Source organism: Ostrinia furnacalis, unplaced genomic scaffold (assembly GCF_004193835.3).
Source record: "Ostrinia furnacalis isolate ACB-3 unplaced genomic scaffold, ASM419383v2 OfSCF0963, whole genome shotgun sequence".
Lineage (NCBI taxonomy): Eukaryota > Metazoa > Arthropoda > Insecta > Lepidoptera > Crambidae > Ostrinia > Ostrinia furnacalis.
This window is the reverse complement of record NW_021131202.1, coordinates 509601-529342: the sequence shown is the minus strand read 5'-3', so window position 1 is coordinate 529342 and position 19742 is coordinate 509601. Positions and strand designations below refer to the sequence as shown.

The window sequence follows — 19742 nt, the reverse complement described above, 5'->3', positions numbered from 1 at the left end:
ACCATTTATTGTAGTTATGTGGATAGCTAGCTACGTAACGATTGCATCTATGAACAACGCAATATCCACAGCAGAGGGGTGCTCCGAGTTACCCCTCGCGTAGCGCTCAATGCGCAAGTCCAAATAACCTCATTCAATCCACGCCTTAGGTCATCCACACGATTTGCCATTGTGCTCTTATTATTACAAAACCACCCGTGTAAGTAAAGCACAAAGGAATTTTACATCAAAGACGTCCCCGAAAGTACCATCTTACGCTAAGTGATCAATGCTAACGATACCTCATGGACGCGTGCCCAATCTGGTCAATGTTACGTCGATCTGTCCTGGAGTACAGATGAAGGCAAACTATTTGAGGAATATGTGATTTTCGAAAGTGCACAGCAAGAGGAAAATGGTAAATGACGCACAAGTACAGTCGCCACCAAATTTGGTTGTGCGTGAAGAGGACGAACGCACAAACGATGCGTGCAATGTAAATAGACCCGCGGCAAGATTGGAGTTTCAGGTGATTATAACCGTCATTTGTTTTAGTGCACCGTTCGATATTCTAAATTTAACTCGTTTTTGTTTCGTTTTAGGGAATTCTGTGGACATGCGGTCTGAGGGAAATCTGTTTAGCTGCTCTTTGGCTTCCATTAGGTGCTTTAATATTTTGTTACGTGACAGCTTCTATATTTCAAGCAGATGACATACACGAAACGCATTGTAGGGTAAGTACCTAGATGCATTATGTCTCTTTTTTATCTCTTCTCTTCTCTACAATATCCCAGTTATAATTAAATTGGTTTTTATATGGATTTTTTTAAAATAAACTAAAAATGTAATGATTCGATAAAACTGTACCCCTTGAATCACTTAACTTTTCACTAAGTAATTAAAAAGCTTAATTTATACCAGTCGAAATTGACGCGGTTACCTAAAGAGGATTACAAACTTACACAAACTTAGTTATTTTTATTATTTTCATAGACATATTGTTGTTACCTCCAGGTTTACAATGTAGTACCTTCAATAAGTGCGATTACGGGCATCAGCCCGCAAAGATACGTGTGGAGGATATGCGTCGCGTTCCACCTCGGACCAAGATTGTTGATAGGATCCCTGTACTACAACTACCACAAAGAACGCACTGCGTATATCGTCGACGAAAAGGTTAGTCTATTTTCCCTCCTATTCTTGGAATTTTCGTGTTTATTGGCGTTTTAGCTGTAGACGTTGGTACAGGACATTTTTACGGCAGGAACGACAGTTGAAAACAGTCCAGTTACAAGTACTCGCAATGACTTACACTTTTAAAAAAATACTAAAATTGGCGGGTGAAACTATGATCATATTTTCATTATACTGAAATAATTATGCAGTTGACTGTATCAAAACGCCGTAGACGATGTAGTCAGACTACGAATTTCGTAGCTATACGCTGTAGTCACTGTAACGAGTAATGCACTACTACAACTTTAAGGCTGGGTTGTATCTTACTTTAACTTTAATAACGTCAAAAACCTGTCAAACTCCATACAAAAAGCACCGTTTATCGTTATTATACTTACAGTCAAAGTTAAGTGCAACTCAACCTTAAGCTTCCAATTTATTTCTAATAGATTTCGAACCGGTTGCCAATTCCTGATTTTTTTTTCAAGCATTGAAGTTTCTCTACTTTAGATGGTTTTGTGTTAATGAAATTGGCACTGTGACAGGAACGTGTAATGGACACTGCAGGTAGAGTTCTGCACTGTCGTTATGCAACATATTTATAGTGCCAACATCATCTTCTCTTCAATATAAAGCCAACGACTTTTACGAGAAGAAGAAATGTTTATTTGTTTCACCTGTAGGCCTAGGATGTGCGCCGCGATAAACTTTTATTATGTCATTTTATCGATTTTACCTGATAAGCTCATATATTTGTCGTCTAAAATCGTCGATAAGATTTTATCACGGCGCGCATCCTAACCCTGCTGAAGTCTGTTTCGTAAAAACTTTCGTAGCACTTGTCTGTTGCTGTTTCGTAGCTGAAACATTCGTAACACTGTCTAGTAGTCAAGAACTAGTAATGTGCACGAAAACTGAAGAAACTTAAACTTTTCGTTTCAGACTCGAGAATTAGCGGTAAAGCTGGGCGAAGCGTGCTACTGGCTCAATTTTATAGAGTTGTTTGCGCTCACCGGAGTGACGTACGTTTCCAATAGGGAAAACTATTGTGAGTATTTCTTTAGCTATTACATATTAGAAAATGGCCTGTCTTGTGATAAAAAATATGTAAATGTAAACGAAACAATCAGTAAGTGCAGTTTGTTAAAAACCGCGGACAATTAAAAGTTTCAAGTTTTTTGTATTAGGTACTAAACATTCTTCTTTGTCTGTTTGAACTGAGTATTATGTAGTTGAACCAAGCTCAACGAGTGCTCTTTCCTTCAAAAGGTCTCGGTAATTGAAATATAGTTTGATGACAAAGCTGAATGCTCATAATATGCTGTAAGTAGGTACGTGTAAGTGATACGTTGCTTTGTATTTTCTGTTAAAGCAATGAAAGGTTACTTGCTTTGCCACAAGCGGCGGTATCAATATGATTACATAGGTAACATTTAAAGTACAATATTTCGTAATGCATTGATGTTCTCACATACTTTATGTCATAAGAGTTCAATTTTCCTTTTCCAGTCATTCACGAGAAGATCTTCATAGTGTTCATGATAGTGGCGCTCCTTCACATGCTATGCCGAGCCCGCGTCGGCTGCATCGGCAGCGACGTGGTGGAGCCAGTTCGGACTAACAAGTTCGTCTGGACTCTGTTCTACGTGGCCATCGCTGCCACTGTGGGCCTGATCATATTCTTCCTTCGACACCGGCTGCTTTGCCGCCCTTTAGGTAACGTATTATGCCTGCACTATACATTGGTAGATTTGGCAGCGATGTGTTGGAGCCAGATGACTAACAAGTTCGTCTGGACGCTGTTCTACGTGGCCATTGCATTGCTGCCACTGTGGGCCTGATCATATTCTTCTTGCGACACCGGCTGCTTTGCCGCCCTTTAGGTAACGTTATTATGCATTCATTATTTGTAGATTTAGCGGTGACGTGGTGGAGCCAGTTCGGACTAACAAGTTCGTCTGGACCCTGTTCTACGTTGCCATTGTTGCTATTGTGGGGCCGGTTTGGACTCATAAAAATCCTCCTGTGACATCAGCGCCTTTGCCGCCCTTTATGTAACATACATGTAGATGATGATCAAACCAGCATTGTAGTGAAGCCAGCATGAATGAAGAAATTTGCCTGGACTAATAGATAATAGGTTCCTTCTACGATAGACTCAAATAATGCTACGACTTTAACAGAACATGACTGTTTTTTCTTAACTAAACTGCAGTTTGTGCGCTCTCTATATTATTTTGGATTCCCAGTTCCAGGCTCCAATATTCCCCAAAAAACCTCACTCAATATACCTTTATACCTATTCCAGCGTTCACCTGGTTCTCCGTTTGCGAGTACATCCTAGCGACCGCCAACATGGCGTTCCACGCGCTCATCGTGCGCGACCTGCCGCTGCATCAGCTGCAGGTGTCGTGCCCCACGCACAGTAAGGACAACTAGGCGGCAATATGGCTGCTACGGTCGTTGTGCAATGGTCAGTTATTTTCGAATTTCGAATCACATTGTTCGATTATTACCTATTTCTTTTGTTTTTTTCGCAATGGTCAGGAATTTCAACGAAATTATAATGTTCGATTATTTCTTTTGTTTCTTCTTTTTTATTCAAATCAGATAGCCAGCCAGTATCGATGTGTTGTTTGAGTGCCACTATTGAGAGACCCTTCAAATCGAATTAATCAATCAAGTTAATTTGAACCTCTTTGCGCTAAACCAATAGTAAGAGAGTGGAGTTCTGAGAATACGGGACTTGGAAACTTGAGAAACATCCTATATACCTACTTAAGTGAAAGGCCACCTTTCGCCAGTTTTATTAATAAATCCAGCGTTTTATAAATCAAAAAATATTTGACCATTGCACAACCAGATTTACATTGTTTTCCTAATATTTGCCAAAATTGTAAACTATTTACAATCATCAAAAAGTGCTTCGAAATGGGGTTTACACTATTGGCAAAGATAAGACAATCTGTTTAACTGTCTTTTTGCAACTAGGACGTTTTTAGAGCTATTTTGATTGTTACTGTGAAAGGGAGCGAAACATTACAAATGTCTTCCTATAACTTTGTCAAATTCAATTATGATTGATATTTCCATTAAATTAACGTGCTTAATTTAAGTTAACATTTTTTTCTACGTAAAAAATCGATTGCCTTACGTGGGAATTGAATCCGCGGCCAATTTCTTGCCGGGTGACTTTTTTAACCATTGAGTTAAGAGCGTTTACGCCGTTTGGCGCAAAAACAGTACATTTTCAACTCGTTACAATCATTAACCAGTAATACTACAAATATGTTATAGGCATAAATAGTTAGGCAATTTCGTCGTCTAAATAGTTAATTGAGAAAATATTGCGATTAGTTTAGTATTTAAGAATTCTATCAAGATAAGTCCACACAGGTTTTGTAAATTTCCACTTTAGCGTCAGTTTACAAGCCGAAATTTTTATAAAAATACTGTGAAAACGATTTAACAAACATTTATATCCTATAGCATAGATCCTTGGGCAAATAGTTATCTGAGAAAATTTTTAGATTTAAGCATTTTACAATAAGAAATCACAAATTAAAAGAACGTGAAATACCCAAAAATCAAAGTGATTTTTTCACCAATATTCTTCCTTTATTCAACATAAAAATAGCTTATTATAATAAAACAACATCTTCTTTAAAATATTTACTTTGAAACGATATTTAATTCATTGTTATTGTTTTGCTATAAACATTTGAAAACTATTAAAAAACGCCGCGCGCGAATCATTTCCAATGATGCCCCTTGAAACGCCGCGCTTCGCGTAAACGCTCTTAAGTGCCAGCAAGTAAGTTAGAACTTTAAATTCAAAAGCTCTAGTAGGTATTTGAATAATAAAATATTGTTCAAGGAATGTATTCCTACCTATTAGAAAGATATCCCTGAAACGTACCCAATCAATCCTAGTTGCATTAAGCATGAAAAATACCATCAATGTATTATGTATAAACAAGTTAATTACTAATATTAATGTCGTTCAATAGAGTTTCCCAAACAGTCTCTACTTATCTATATAAAATTGTGACAAGACAAGTATTGGCAAACTCTATCGGACTCTACTGTAGATACGCTCTCCAATGCTGCTTTAAAAGATACGTGTTGCTAGTAAACCTTAAGATTTTTTAAGTTCTTTTGTCTCTTGGTACTGGATAGTTTAAAATCCTACATTCGTAAAGTATGCGAAACAAATTATTTGAAAGTACTAAAGCTTTTAAATATATTTTCCTAATCTAAAGTAAATCTATACAAACTCTTTGCATATTATCTCTAATATTACTTTTATCAAAAGATTTTCATCACTTAAAAAGATCACATAAGTGGTTTAGGTACTAGTTATGCCATTCACCAGCTAACTATTTACTAAACACAGTACTCTATAGTTAACACAATATAGAACTCCCTGAACACATTGCTTAAAATTTTCGTTCAAGTTAAATTACGCTTAAGTCGCCAAAAGATCCTGTATCTTTTTTAAGATGATTTTAAGTAGCAACACGTATCTCTAGTTACCTATACCTCTTACTTGATTAGCCTTAATTCTTCAGAGCCTTCGTACCTGCCATAGATACCTAAGTAAATTAAGATTGCTATAAAGTATCGAAGAATTATAATTATCACTGAAATCACAGAAGAAAAATCTCCAGTCAATTTCTAAATCACTCGATTTTTTTTTTTCAAATTATGTATTAGATCGGCTATCGTCTTCATGAAAACTAGAGTTTTCTTATTTCAGTGACTTCATGACACCAAATTTTATTCGTAAGGCTTTTCTAACACGACACAAATGAAGTTTTCCACATTGTAACGTTCGATTTGTGTGTCTTAAACGAGAACTCAACATTTTCATATGATTTATATGGTTGCTTGCCATTTTATGAATATTAATACTCGTAGTTGATAGAGTTGTAGAGATGTCAACAGATTTATTTCCTGAAAGTATGAAATTAAACTTGTAAGGATAAACTACCCATAGAAGCGACTAGTTTATTAATACAATGGACTCCATCAACCTTAAATTAACTATGACCACGACAATAATGACAGTTGTAAATAGATTAATCACAGTAGCAAATATATCTTATCAGATATTTAGCGTCCCTGCCTACTTAAACTTAACTATATTTATTTATTTTACAAAAATAATATTTGTGTCGTGTAAAAGCTTCGCTACCTGTTTTCACGTTGAGTTTTTATCTCTAATCGATTGTATGTAGCTATTGTACTGATCCAGATGTAGGCTTAAAAGTATTTATATGACAAATCAATTGTATGATAATAATATTATGTATATTTATAGTCTGCTAATAATATGACTATAACATGTCGCAATATAAATGAATTTAAGAATCTTCAAAATTACACACGACGAATTCTGCTACAATCCCAGCTCCTAATCCGTTTATTTAAATTATTCTATGTATAAAGGGACAAAACTTTGTAGGGCAATTTTGCCATCATTTGTTATAGAAACAATCAGAAATAATGACTATATGTACCTACCTACGAGTCCTTAATTTACTTTGAGTAAGTAATTTACTCACTTGCCTAAGTACTTCTATATTTAAATAGTTTTTTAAGTTATGTTAAGATTTTTATTGACCTTAAAAGACCAACTGTCTCAAAGTCTTGAGGATCGTTCGTAACGTGATTTTGAAGTGGCTGCTTCATTTATGTTGTGACACGATACAAGGTAAGGATTTTTCACCTTTAAAAATAATTAAATAACTCTATTAAAACTTAAAAGTACGTTTGCATTTAGTATGCAACTGCAAGTAAGCGTTAAATTGGAAATTAATTAAGAATTGCTAAAAGGCATACAGCCTTACATCGTAAGAGTAAATTAATCGTCTACGCAATCCTTCAATTATTTACAATAAAGGACCAAAGTATATATGGAAAATTACACGTTTTATCTACAATGTATTTGAACATATCTTTACTAAATGCTACATACTTAATACTGTTAATCGTTCATTTATTAAAAACAGTCGCCGTTGGTGCTTTTCAGAAATTCTTCAGCTGAAATTATATTAGGTATTTTCAATGAGGCTTTCGTTAGTAAGTTGTTATTATTGCTAGCATAAAAACGCGGTAGACTTTAGAAATAGTTAATAGTTTTAAATAATAAGTAATTCTACTATTATTCTCCGTTTGTTAAAATTTTTTGACTTTTATCGTTAGGTACCTATTTTGTTATCGTTATATAAATGTTGTAACTTTACAAAATTGTTATGCAACCTGAGTGTCTGATCGATCGAACAATTGGAAACAGTAAGTAGATCATGATTATGATTTGTATGTGTGGGCAATTAATGTAAGTCTTAATCATTTGGTTACTCCTATATTATTGTCATTTAAATCAAAATTGGATTTTTAATTATTTGATTTTAATTTCGCACAAAAACAAATGATGGAGTTTCCTTCAATTACGTATGCGGCTATTTAGTTTAGTCTAAAATAAGTTTAATTCTATTGAATTTTCTTCGTTAATTAGTATCTTCAAATCAACGATAAGTAAACGACTTAAATATTAAATCCCTTTCATAAAAAGTGATTTAGGAGATAAATAAATGAGTAAAAATGTTTTGATTACTTTGGAATTGCCTAACCGCCTTATTGTATTTAAATAATAAGATTTAAAATGGTAACTAATATTTAAGTGCTACTAAACATAATCGACTAATGTTTGTCAAAAGTCTCGGTTTAAAAAATAGGGAGTGCCCAGCCGGAAAATGATGTAAATGGCATTCTTTGTAAAAAAAAGTACAGACAACCACTGGTTTCATGTGTCTAAATTTATTTATGTTATTGTAGTGGGTGCCTACATAATTATTATTAAAGATTTCTTTCTGAAGAGTCAAAACTATGTACCTTGTCAATATTGTGTATATTGAGCTCAATTCTGAGATCGACTATTTAAGTTTACTTCTTTTTTATATAGATTAAAATTTTAAAATAATTTAATTATTGTTATTAGATGCTATAAATTAGAAATAAAAGAGTGTCATGACTGAGAGCACTTCATTTGTTATAATGTACCTACGGCATACCTCCCAAATAAATAGGATGACTTAATTTGTTTATTTTGTGCACAGATTTAAACAATGAATTCTGTGTTGTTAGTAATAAATACTAATATGCATATTTAAGCGTTTTCAATATCATCGATTGAACCTTTTAATAGAACTTTAGAACCCTCAAGATTCTGCGAGTTGTAGTTAGGAACATACTCTAAGATATAGTAAGTATGAATTAATGTGGCAGTAGGAACATAATACTTAAATAAATAACTTTACGGCAAGGTATAACTCTAAAACTATACGACGCGGTGGATCATCCTAGTTGTCATTTTCTAGAAAGTCTTCATTAGTCAATTAACGTGTTTGAAACTACAAAGTTTTAATTGAAACGAAGAAATTCATAATTTCAAATTGGATTATTCTTCATAGAATATTTGAACTCATAAATAACACCAAAATATATTTAAAAGGCATGTATTTAAATGATCTTTTTAAATTAGCAAAAACGGCAAATAAAAAAATCTAAATGGTCATCTATTTTAATGATTGATCCTCTTTCTTTGAGACATAAAATAAATAAAATCGATCGATATTTTAACCTCTTTTGAACTACGCAAAAAAAATTTGAGATGTAAAAATTATAACTGATCGTTACTTGTTGGTCCTCAAAAATAAAAGAAATGAGCACCAAATATTCAATATTGTGATACTTTTTTAAATAATTCGATTTGTATAAATTATTTTTTGTCTATATCAAATAATCTTCAAAATAATAATGTTTTGGTACTTATTTTTATTAAGTTGTAGTCAAAGGACGGAAACTATTTAAAGGCACTTGATGTTCAAAGATTTTTTTTTATTAAAAAAGCATACTTAACACGTTCACACTGCGTTATCGGGTCGAATTGACCTTAGGTGCTGGATGCGTTGGTGCGGGATGGATATATTCGGTCTTTTCAGTAGTACGAAAGATAAATATTGTTTTGCAATTGTTTCGTCAAACACAGTAAATATTTGAAAAAAAAACTTATCAGGTCCTTACGACCCGATGTCGCACTAAAAGTAAACAAATATCATTTAGTGCTTTTATCGTGTCTAATCGACCCGTTGACAGATGACTTTATGGTCACTGATCACGGTCGAGATCGGTATACTAAGAGAAAATCAACCTTGCGATTTGAAAAAAAATAAAGAGGTAAAAATTATGATGGGTTCATGGATGTCAGAAGTAAGAAATTATTGTACATAGCGCCTCTAGTCCCAAACTAAGCAAAGCTTGTAATTTAAACAAACATGGCAATGTACCTACCATTCTGCTTGCTTATTGGCCGCTAAGCCCTTGGCCAACTCAGTAACCAATGACGGACGATTGTCACTCAACCACAAAGTACCGCGTAAATTTAAAGATATTTTTAATTAAAAATATTAACCAATAATATTTTTTGCTAGATCAAATATATTTTAAAGTTGAGTTATACATAGATCGAAATGTATTTATTAGGTGATCAATATTAAAAGGCAAACTTGATATAAAAATCATCAAATTAACAAAATTAAAGATCAATAACTAAAAAAGAGGATCAAATATTATTTTTGTTTACCAAATATTAAAAGAGTATGTTAAACATAAATATTATGTTACCTTTAATGAAGATCATTCATAATTTATCCATAGATCAACTTATATAGACCCAATAATTAATATAAAGATAAAATATAATAAAAAACATCATTTATTTTTAAAAGTGCACATATAAAAAAGATCAATTAGTTTTTAGAGGATCAAATAATATTGTCCCTATTTAAAATACCAGAAAAGAACTATTCATAAACTAAAAGTTCTGACTTTGACTAGTTAATTCTGCGATAACCGCGCCATCTAGCGTTACATTAATTACTCCTACTTCATTCACTAGATGTCACTAAGTGTACTGAAAGTAAAAAGACGTGAAACAAAGAGATCGTCTATCCCTCTCGTGGATTTATCATGGCGGAGTTCGGGAGCTAGGGCAGGTATAAAGTTTAGGTGTGTGCGTGCATGCGGATACAAAATTTCACGTTTGACCACTCTGAGCGCGCACACATGCGCATCTCAGCGGGCGCGCGGGGCGCGGGGCGGAACGTCCGTGAAGTTGTGTCAGCATATGCGCAAACGAGGTGCGCATTCGTCGCGTGCGTTGTCGAGATTCTTTGTGCCATTCTTCGCATACCAATAAGAGTATATTCTTTAAATTTACTCATAAATTGACATTTTATCAAAATTCGCCCCTTCACTTCATCTTCGAACACCATTTTAGGTAAGTGGAAAATACTTTTTGAGTGATTTTCATACATTTAACCCGAGATTTTGGTGATTTTTATTCGGGAATGTCAACAATGCGATCGCGATCCTGCAATATTTTACATAGTTGTCGTGTTTGCTTCTCTGCGACTTCCGGTCGTTCGGGTGTCGGCATTTCGCGATGTAAACATTATCTAGTTTTGAGATTTGGCCGCATTTGGGTGAGCCGTCGGGAATGAAGTGTGCTCGAGGTGCTTTTGTGTTGTTAATTTCGCCTGAGTGTGCTTACTGTGATGGCGCAATTTTCGAAAGACGCGGTATGGTATCGTTCGCCCGCGATACACTTCAGTCGCGTTTGTGGCTGCACGCGATTTGACGTATTCTGCGCGCTGTGATGTCACTTGTCAGCTTATTTTATGAAATGTCAAACGTTTTACATGTAATTCGCGAGTGAATGATAAACAAATTGACAGTGAAATTATTGTTCATGAAGTGATATTATTAACTGAGTGACATGGACTGTTATTATTCGAAATTTTACCCGAGGCGTGAGTATTTATTACGAATTATTCAAAACAAACAAACAAATACTTGAGATACTTGTGTGCATTCTTAGCATACTTTTTACATTTTTGCCGGGAAATACAAAAGGATACGTGATAATTTCGGAAAATTTTATCATAACTTATTACGGATTGCCTATTACTGTACTTTTAAACTTTTTAATTACAATGAAGGTTTAAAAAATCTTTAAAAATATTTTACATATATAATTAATTATAATTTTAAATAATACGAATACTACTTACAATTACAAAACATAACTTATTAATCTTATTATTTTTAACACAACTTTCGGCACCCGGCGGCGGCAGCTTGAATTAAATTTAAAAGCCGCAGTGTAATTATTTAAGCCAAAACGAGTTTCGGAATGTTTCTAATGAGTAATGAGAGTATTAATATTTTCCTTTTACATATTTTACACAGTAAAACATTTTTTAGCTAACGAAACTCTTGCGTAACTTGGTAAATCTCTATAAAAAGTTGGTAATCACTGAAGTTTTTAAAATTTTGGTAAAATTCAAAATTTGTGTCTTTCATCATAATACCTAATTTATCAATTAAAATAATATAATTCTGTAATCACTTCCGGTTACCGGGATCTTCAATTGCAAATAATTTTGCCGCGCATCAGCCTTATTGTCTATTTATTAATATTAAAGATAAAATTTTATTGTTTTAAAATTAAAACAAAGCAATAGATTTTGGTTTATATTATAGCAACACAATTAAAATATTATGTAACTATTCACTAGATATTGGTCGGATCTAATAAAATGCAGTTGCAGCGTTTTACATTACAGTCGCGTGCTAAATAATCAATTAATTTCTTTAACATTAAGTAGGTACTTTATAATTGTTAATTTTTTAAACATGTAGGTTAGTATAAAATGGTTTACTTGCGCGTTTTTCAATATTTAAGTAGAGACAGTACGATGCATTAAATTACTATCTTTTGTGAGCTTACAAATACACATTATAACTAGTCATTATAACATTTTAGTAATCCTTTCATATTGGGGAAATTTAACAAGCATTTTGTAGAATTATACGTAACTTAATAAATACTAAAAAGTAAAAGTAACTTACTTCCTACATATTAAGAAAATAATTTGAGTTTTGAACCAATTATTTCAGATTTTTATCTTTTTGGTTACATATTATTATTGTTTATTTGTAGCACATGATACCTACTGATAATAGGTAATCTTTAAACACTAGGTACTATATCTGTCTGTCTGCTACCTACTTCAGCTACTTTATCAATTTTCTTATATTTGTATTTTTTTTGTTTTGACTACACATAGTCTACCTACTTAATTATGATTAATTTGTTTATGAATATTTATTCATATTGTGCCAAATTGTTTTTTGTTTGTCCATTAACACACTGCATAGTTGACAAAATTACTAATTGGTTAGAGTAGTGTGGAAAATAATTAAATCATTGTTATGATGCTCATATTGAAATAAAAATAAACCAAGATCAATCTATGCTTGGTGTTTCTTTGCGAGATCGAATCAGAAATGAGGAGATCCGTAAACGAACCAAAGTCGCTGACATAGCCCGACGGATTAGCAAGCTGAAGTGGCAATGGGCAGGGCACATAGTACGCAGAACTGACGGCCGATGGGGCAGAAAGGTTCTGGAATGGAGGCCGCGTACCGGGAAACGCAGCGTGGGACGTCCACCTACAAGGTGGACCGACGACATCGTAAAGGTAGCAGGGAAGCGCTGGACGCAGACCGCTGCCAATCGATCAACATGGAAAGCATTGGGGAGGCCTATGTTCAGCAGTGGACGTCCTATGGCTGAAATGATGATGATGATGATGAAGATCAATCTTAGAAAGTGGAAAAAATCGCCAGGTTTTCTTACTTGCCGTTTTCTAAGAGGCTCTAATTTTTTTCTTTTATTTCCGCAAAACATAAAATTCTTACTGGCCGTCAGAATTAGCTCTATACTTCTTCTCTTTAATGAAATAAGCCCTAGTAAAAAATATTTTGGCGCGCATCATTATCACACCCTCTTCCTGTATTTAAGTACTTATTTGATCTCTTATTATAAAACGCCTAAACTATCATTATTTAATTCTATAAATCGCCTACTTATCAAAGATGACTGAACGCCATGTGGTACCTATTCATCATAACTCTTGGCTTAATTATGTGGTTATTATACACTTGATACTTAAGAGAAAATCAAGGCACTTCTCCTATGTAACAACGCATCAGAGCCCGCAGAACATTCCCATTATTTGCTTCATTCAGCGCTACCTGTGCAAGTAGTGCGACATAACACTGTTCTCCGGAGATAGCGAACCGCTTCACTTACAGTCTTACAGTATATCTGTCGGACTCTCGAATGGGTGCCAAGAGTTATTTTGGTCAATACGGTTGATGTTTTTATTGCACGTCGCGACGCCGCCCCGAAGCGCACGACAAGCAATAAGACGTGTAAACTGCTGACGCCTCGGGCCCTCACGCGGCGTCACATCTAATGGCCGATTCAGAACGATTTATCACGTATTCTGTCTTAGGGAAATTGAATTTAGCCCCATTCGCTTCTCCGTCGACGGTTATTACTTTCCTTGATTAAACTCTTCCATTTTTATACAGATTCCCTTAATGTACTACAACGTGAATCCCATTCTAGAGTTTATTGTTACCGATTCTGACTCTCGAGTTTACAGCTTCAAGTGAAACGTCAATTTTGCTCAAAGCGAAGTTGCAACCGATAATTGAATCGGAGCGTTTGCCGTCGATGTTCGTTCGAATTCAAATTATCCAAAATATCAGATGTAATAATGAACTAATTTGTTCAATTATATGCGCATAAATTACTCACGCTACCGCTCAACTTTCACGGAGTCAAAGTTGCAAAGTGGAACTTGTGTGAAGTGCACTAAGTGATGTTGTCCAAAGTTGCATACACGCGTGCTTAATTGAGGTGCGGTTGATGCTCGCTCCGGATGCTGTAATCGTAGAGTCCTGTCCATTCACTTGCACGAACTTGGTGGGTCCAACAAAGAGGCAAACAACATATTGCAGCGTTCATGGACACGCGATAGCTCGACTTTTGCTTTTCGCCAGTAACATGCGACAGGTCTCAAGGTAGAGTTTACATTATAAGTTTAAATTGCACGATTTATACACTGTTTCTTTACTAAGACAGTTTCCTTGTTAGCATTTGCTGTTGCAACTGAGATTGAGGTGCGTGCTTATTTTACATCATGGTCAATTTTATGAATTTGTTTGTTGTTTCAATCCGGCTCTCGTTCAAACGAAGTTGCAACACTAAATACAATATTAATGTTAACGTCTGCGGAACATGAAATACCTACGTTGAAATTGCTCTCGCTAGCACCTTTACTTCCTCGAATTGAATGTTCATTGTCTTCGATTAAACTTGCTACCGTTGTACGGTTCAAATAATAAACTAGTAGAATTCGCCAGGAGCTCATCTCGGTACAAAACATCCCTTCCCATGTCATTAAGTACACTCTCACATAACACGGCGTAATCCTAACGCGCGGTATTGAATGACAACGGCCGACCACCGTGCGCGGTTACTACCTGCTCCTATTGACCCGAGGGTTCCGTAAGCCCCGAACAACCTTCCTGACCACGAATCAAATTCATTCAGTGGAAGGTGCCGGCGTTAGTTACGGCATTTACGATTTATTGCCATTATAAACACCTGACGCGTATTAAAAATAGTCATTCAGTTGCTACGTGATTGTTAGGAAAGTTACCGATAGTTTTGTTTTATAGCTCGTAAATTATGCGTCTTCTTTCTATAACGACGATATTGTGATCGTATTAATTAAACAAATCTTTCTTTGAGATGATTGAAACGAAGTAACCGTTTTGGCGTCTTGAAAGTTAAATGTCAGCACAGGTGCCACGATTTGTAAATCAGCGAAGACTTAATGCGGTCGTTTATTTTATTCATATTCCAGTGGAGACACCCTGTCTCTTTATAACACGAAAATTTGCGTCATGAAAACGTGAGCGTCGAAAAGTTCGCGTCACTGGCTGGAGATACTGCGGTGTCCAGCAGCCTCGCTCTATTCTCGGACTCCTATTTGTGGATTACTCTGGTGTGAAACCCTCGCATTGTCTGCACGAAATCAACCGTAATGTTCAACAGATAGAGCTGAAATCCACTAATAACCGCTCGCAACGCCCGACCTTCTTGAACCGTGGACCGAGCGAAAGGACCCACTCCTTGCCTCTTATTTATCTTAATTTCGCTCACCGAAGAAGTGACAAATGAGGATTATGTCTGTGTGAAATCGTGCCAGGTTCACTTTTAAAACGTTTTAACGCAAACGTCCATTTGAATAATATAATAAAGAGCATTTATAATTCGATGAGTTTGGGAACATTAGCAGCAAAATCATTACTATTCCGCCAAATCGATTTGGAACCAGAAATACTTGTTTGTCTTTGTAGTTGGCGACGCTAATGCCCGGCATTAACAAATATGTTTCATTAGACTCCACGAAGCAAGTTGTTAGTGCAACAATATTGACATGTTTCATTGTAAATCGTAACTTTTTTCTAATAATACAAAAATTAAATACTATTTTACTTTTTAATCGCAAAATGTTAAACTTAGATCATCCATTTACAAATCATGATGAAATGTAGAGTCGGTAATTCTGTTACCACAATTTAATATTATAGTTAAAAATTGCTATTGATATTCATCGATTAAGGTTAAGGTAATAAATGATTAAAAGTATTAACATAAGGATTATAAGAAAAAATCATCTAATACTAATTTCTCTCATTTTCCTTTGCTGAAAATTATATAGGAACAAAGCAGTCGGCCCGTTTTCACGCGACGCATCAACATTGTACTTAAATGTACATGGTGGCAATTGACTTCCATGTTTATTAATATAGATGCAAAATGTTCGCGACATATTGCGTTAGGAGCATTACAATGAATGCTCTCTGGATCGATGCACGGCGCAGGTAGAGCCGGGTATGAAGCCGGCGGAGTTTACTTGTTAAACTATCGTTGCGGATTGTTTCCGCCACGCCCGCAGTCCGGTCTTGGCGATTTAATTAAACTTGTTATTTGTACGTTTTATTTCGCAATTGGACCCCTGTTCGCTTTGATTGTCTGTCCGCCAACAAAACCTGCCTTTTGTCTTGTCTGCCTTTCATGCCGAGTTCCAAACTAACTGGCCATTCAGCACAACAAAATAGTCAAAAGTTACAACGTTTGTATTCGAACAACGCCAGCTCCCCACTCGCGAAATCACTTAACTGTAGGTAATCTTTCACGATGCGAACTCATTTGCTATGCATTATGTGAGTTAGGCGTTTCCTCGGTGTATTCTCGGAAATCGAATGTACGGGTATTTTAGTTAATCGTGCGCTGTTTAAAAAATATAATGTGCCTACCAACGAAACTGCTTTTAGGCGTCGACATAAATAGTAGTTTTGATATCGATGGAGCTTTAAACGTTTCAATAACGTAATAGCATGCCGTAATTCCTGGAATATCAAATAATGTTCTAAATAAACATTTCAAATGTACGCGGTGAACTGCCAACAAAAAGTGTTCGAAAGTAACTTTTTACTGAATCAATTCAGGTTTGGTCTAAAGTTGTGAAAAAGCTCCGTTTGCAAATATCGGCGATGAAAACATCGAGTGACGACGAACAATTACAAGTTTTTTGTTTTACTTCATTAGCGCTCAGACGAGACTCCGATAATGCCGTCCCCTCCGGAAAAATGTCGGTCGCCTACTTTTCAACTTCACGCAAACATTTTCCTATTTTCAACAGAACACTGTCATTGGAACCGTTTTATTTTTCTATCAAGTAATCTTAAACACACTTTATTCTGCAATTAAAACTTTTTAATTGGTAACATTTTTCTCACACACATATTGAACCTAATGTAGGTTTGGAGCTAATTATAAAATACTTTTCGTAATTATTAAGAGCTAATTGCGTTAACGTCATGGTTCCACTTGCGTCAGATTTAGGCAAATGAACCTATTATAGACTTTATAGCTGAAATAAAATTGGGAAAGCACTTAATGCTCTCGTAAATTTCCAACTACTATTTGGTCTATGGAATTAAATGCGCAGTACGCAGTTATTAAAAATGCGCTTTCTTCAAGAATTCAGTGATATTAATAAGTCGTAAATGTCAATATTTATTTCCATATTTATTTATGCTCGAAGCGTTGCGTGTGAAATCAAAACTTCCCACACGCAATATTAACGTAGATATATCGTAACTTTTATAATAATATTTTTCGTAGGTTACATCCAAAAAGTCTGTTTTTTAATTTTTGTAATGTTTTACACAAACCTTGACTAGAGGCGCCAAATTAATAAATAGTGTATTAGAGGCATCACAATGAATTAAACTCTATTATTAAATGTTCACTTGCAATGTTAGTTACTTAGATTTGATATACTTAAACTGTAAATGACACAATGCTTATTATTAATAAGAATAATTCTATTACTTAATAGCAGTAAATAAATAGTTTGTTACTATCACGGAAACGCGTGTAAACAATACATAGTAACATAGAAGCTTCGGTAACAACCAACTTTTGCCTTTCATAAAATATGGAATATTATCATACATCTATTGATGTTAATATATGGTTATTTAATAATCACAGAGACTTGACTTCTGCTTGCAACAGCCTGCAACTTACAATTTTATTAGTGACTAGGTACAGCTCGAGACTCTCGCGAGACTTTCGTCGTACATTTCTTTAGGTACATTTATTTACTTAAAGTTATAGAGCCTATCTTATCTCGGTATTTATATTATTTATTACTAAAAGAATAACGAGGAAGAGCCTTTTCAAACATCACATACTAAAACGTTAAAAGTTATTATGCTCATATTAATACGTTTAGTCATAAAATAGTTGCATACACTCACTACGTAGCTTCCAGTTAATATGCAATTTCCTATTTTCTAAAATTAATCACCAAACTGTTGATGAATTGAGATGGGACCATCAAAGTTACTATAATGTAGAGATGACTAAACGTCCACTTCACTAATCAAATGTTTAAGAGCTTTGATAGAGTTCGTGCAGGTTAGAGAAGTGATTAATCGTTTATCTGTTAATAGTTAATCATTAATCGATAAATAGTAGTCGATTTATTGAAATTATATTGATTTTCACTCACTCTAGTACGTGATCTTGAGCCGACTACGGATTTCGGTTCATGTAATTTTCTAACACCGTTTGAAGCAGTGTTGATAAAAATTAAAATAAGTAGATTAATGTTCAAAGCTGATAATTCATATTTGTCATTTTATACATTTATTTGTAAATCTGCCAATTTAACCATTGAAGTCAATGTTAACAATCTGTGGTCGGTTATCTGTATTATTAAATCAATGAATTTTGAGTTATTCATCCTCATAAATGTGTTGAAAAACGTTGAATGAAACGCATGTGATTATTTAATAATTATAGTCTCAGTCCATTACCTTCGGTCTGTAATCTCTCGTCGTCTATAATAAGTAATTTCACACTCTATTATTAGTCCTGTTTACATAATTGATCTCGATTCATTGTTACATCGATTTCATTTCATATAATAGATGTTTTTTTAAATAAGTAATACACAAATTATTATAAGGAACAACACTATGTACTTATGTGATTGGAATCGGCTGAAAGTTTAAGCTACTTGTTGTATTAGTTACGTTAACAAAAGTAATGAACTTTTGTAATAAATGAAAACCAATGTTTCATAATGTATTTCCCACGTGCAGTATAAACTTTATGTTCCAAAATAAAATAAAACTCGACTAGTTTCAACTCAGAAATTGTTTCGTGCAAAAACGCTCTTAGCAGATTAGTACGTTTTTGTCTCTAGGCTTAATAAGCGCTGCAATAAATATAATTGCTCGTAAACTGCCTCAGTTAAAAATAGAGGAGCATTGTGTTCTCAATTTAGCGGGCCTATTGAAGAAGCCGAGCGGTCTTTTCGGAAACACATCGCTGTTGGCAGATTGAATCGCAAATAAAAACAAAGACAAGTGTCTACTTCCCAGATTATAAAATACATTAATTCAAATTATTTATTGCTATTCCACACGTTAAATGGAATGTTCAAAATAATATAAGACAGTATGGACCCCGTCGGGCAAAGCAAAAATTAGAGGAGATTAGAAAATTATACGTGCTACGAAAGCTTGCTTACCTATATTCGTAGCGCTAGAGATATTTTGTTTCTACAATCTACATAATAATGTGCTTGGTAGAGTTAAAACCTGATTTTGTCAAAAAATAAATGTCACGATTTTGACACGAATCCCAGCTATCTAGAAATAATGCGAAGCTTTAAAACGTGTTTGCATCATCTCACGTGCGGTGCAAAAGTGCGACGAACTGGAAACTGGCATTTCATTGTGTTCCAGTATTTAGTTGGGCGTAATTAATAATTTTACAGCTTTACGGTTGCATTACGTAGATTGCATAAAACGGCACCACTCGGCTCAAGTCGCAAGATTGATGTTGGCCGTTCCCCGCGCGGGCGGCTGTCGCGCGATAAATTAAACGCAACTTGCATTAGAGCGCCTAATGAAACACACGTCTGTCCTGCTCCGCCGTTCCCCCATATCCCTCGACAGACAAGGACAAAACAACCGGACCAAACCTTTTTTATTCCACGACAGAACCAACCGTT

The 19742-nt window shown here is 34.8% G+C and overlaps 2 protein-coding genes across 3 annotated transcripts in view; both read left to right on the top strand.

Moving 5' to 3' along the window:
- Positions 1 to 129: 129 nt before the first annotated feature.
- On the top strand, positions 130 to 3909 carry LOC114350752 (post-GPI attachment to proteins factor 2-like). The gene is made up of 6 exons (XM_028301667.1): positions 130 to 508; positions 582 to 713; positions 994 to 1155; positions 2098 to 2203; positions 2665 to 2871; positions 3464 to 3909. The coding sequence occupies exons 1-6, from the start codon at positions 395 to 397 to the stop codon at positions 3592 to 3594; spliced, it is 852 nt and encodes a 283-aa protein (XP_028157468.1). The 5' UTR covers positions 130 to 394; the 3' UTR covers positions 3595 to 3909.
- Positions 3910 to 10700: 6791 nt separating this feature from the next.
- The window catches only part of scalloped (TEA domain transcription factor 1 homolog scalloped), an 84539-nt gene continuing 75497 nt past the window's right edge, over positions 10701 to 19742 (top strand). The window contains exon 1 of one of the 2 annotated variants that reach the window (XM_028301651.1): positions 10701 to 11030. In XM_028301651.1, coding sequence (XP_028157452.1) covers positions 10997 to 11030 — 34 coding nt within the window. In that variant the 5' untranslated portion in view covers positions 10701 to 10996. The remainder of the gene's footprint in view (positions 11031 to 19742) is intronic. The other variant, XM_028301650.1, reaches the window with a different exon arrangement.

Coding starts and splice junctions, on each gene's coding strand:
- LOC114350752 (XM_028301667.1), top strand. CDS start 395: ATGGTAAATGACGCACAAGTACAGTCGCCACCAAATTTGGTTGTGCGT. Junction 714..993: donor TACACGAAACGCATTGTAGG/GTAAGTACCTAG, acceptor TGTTACCTCCAG/GTTTACAATGTAGTACCTTC. Junction 2,204..2,664: donor TTCCAATAGGGAAAACTATT/GTGAGTATTTCT, acceptor TTCCTTTTCCAG/TCATTCACGAGAAGATCTTC.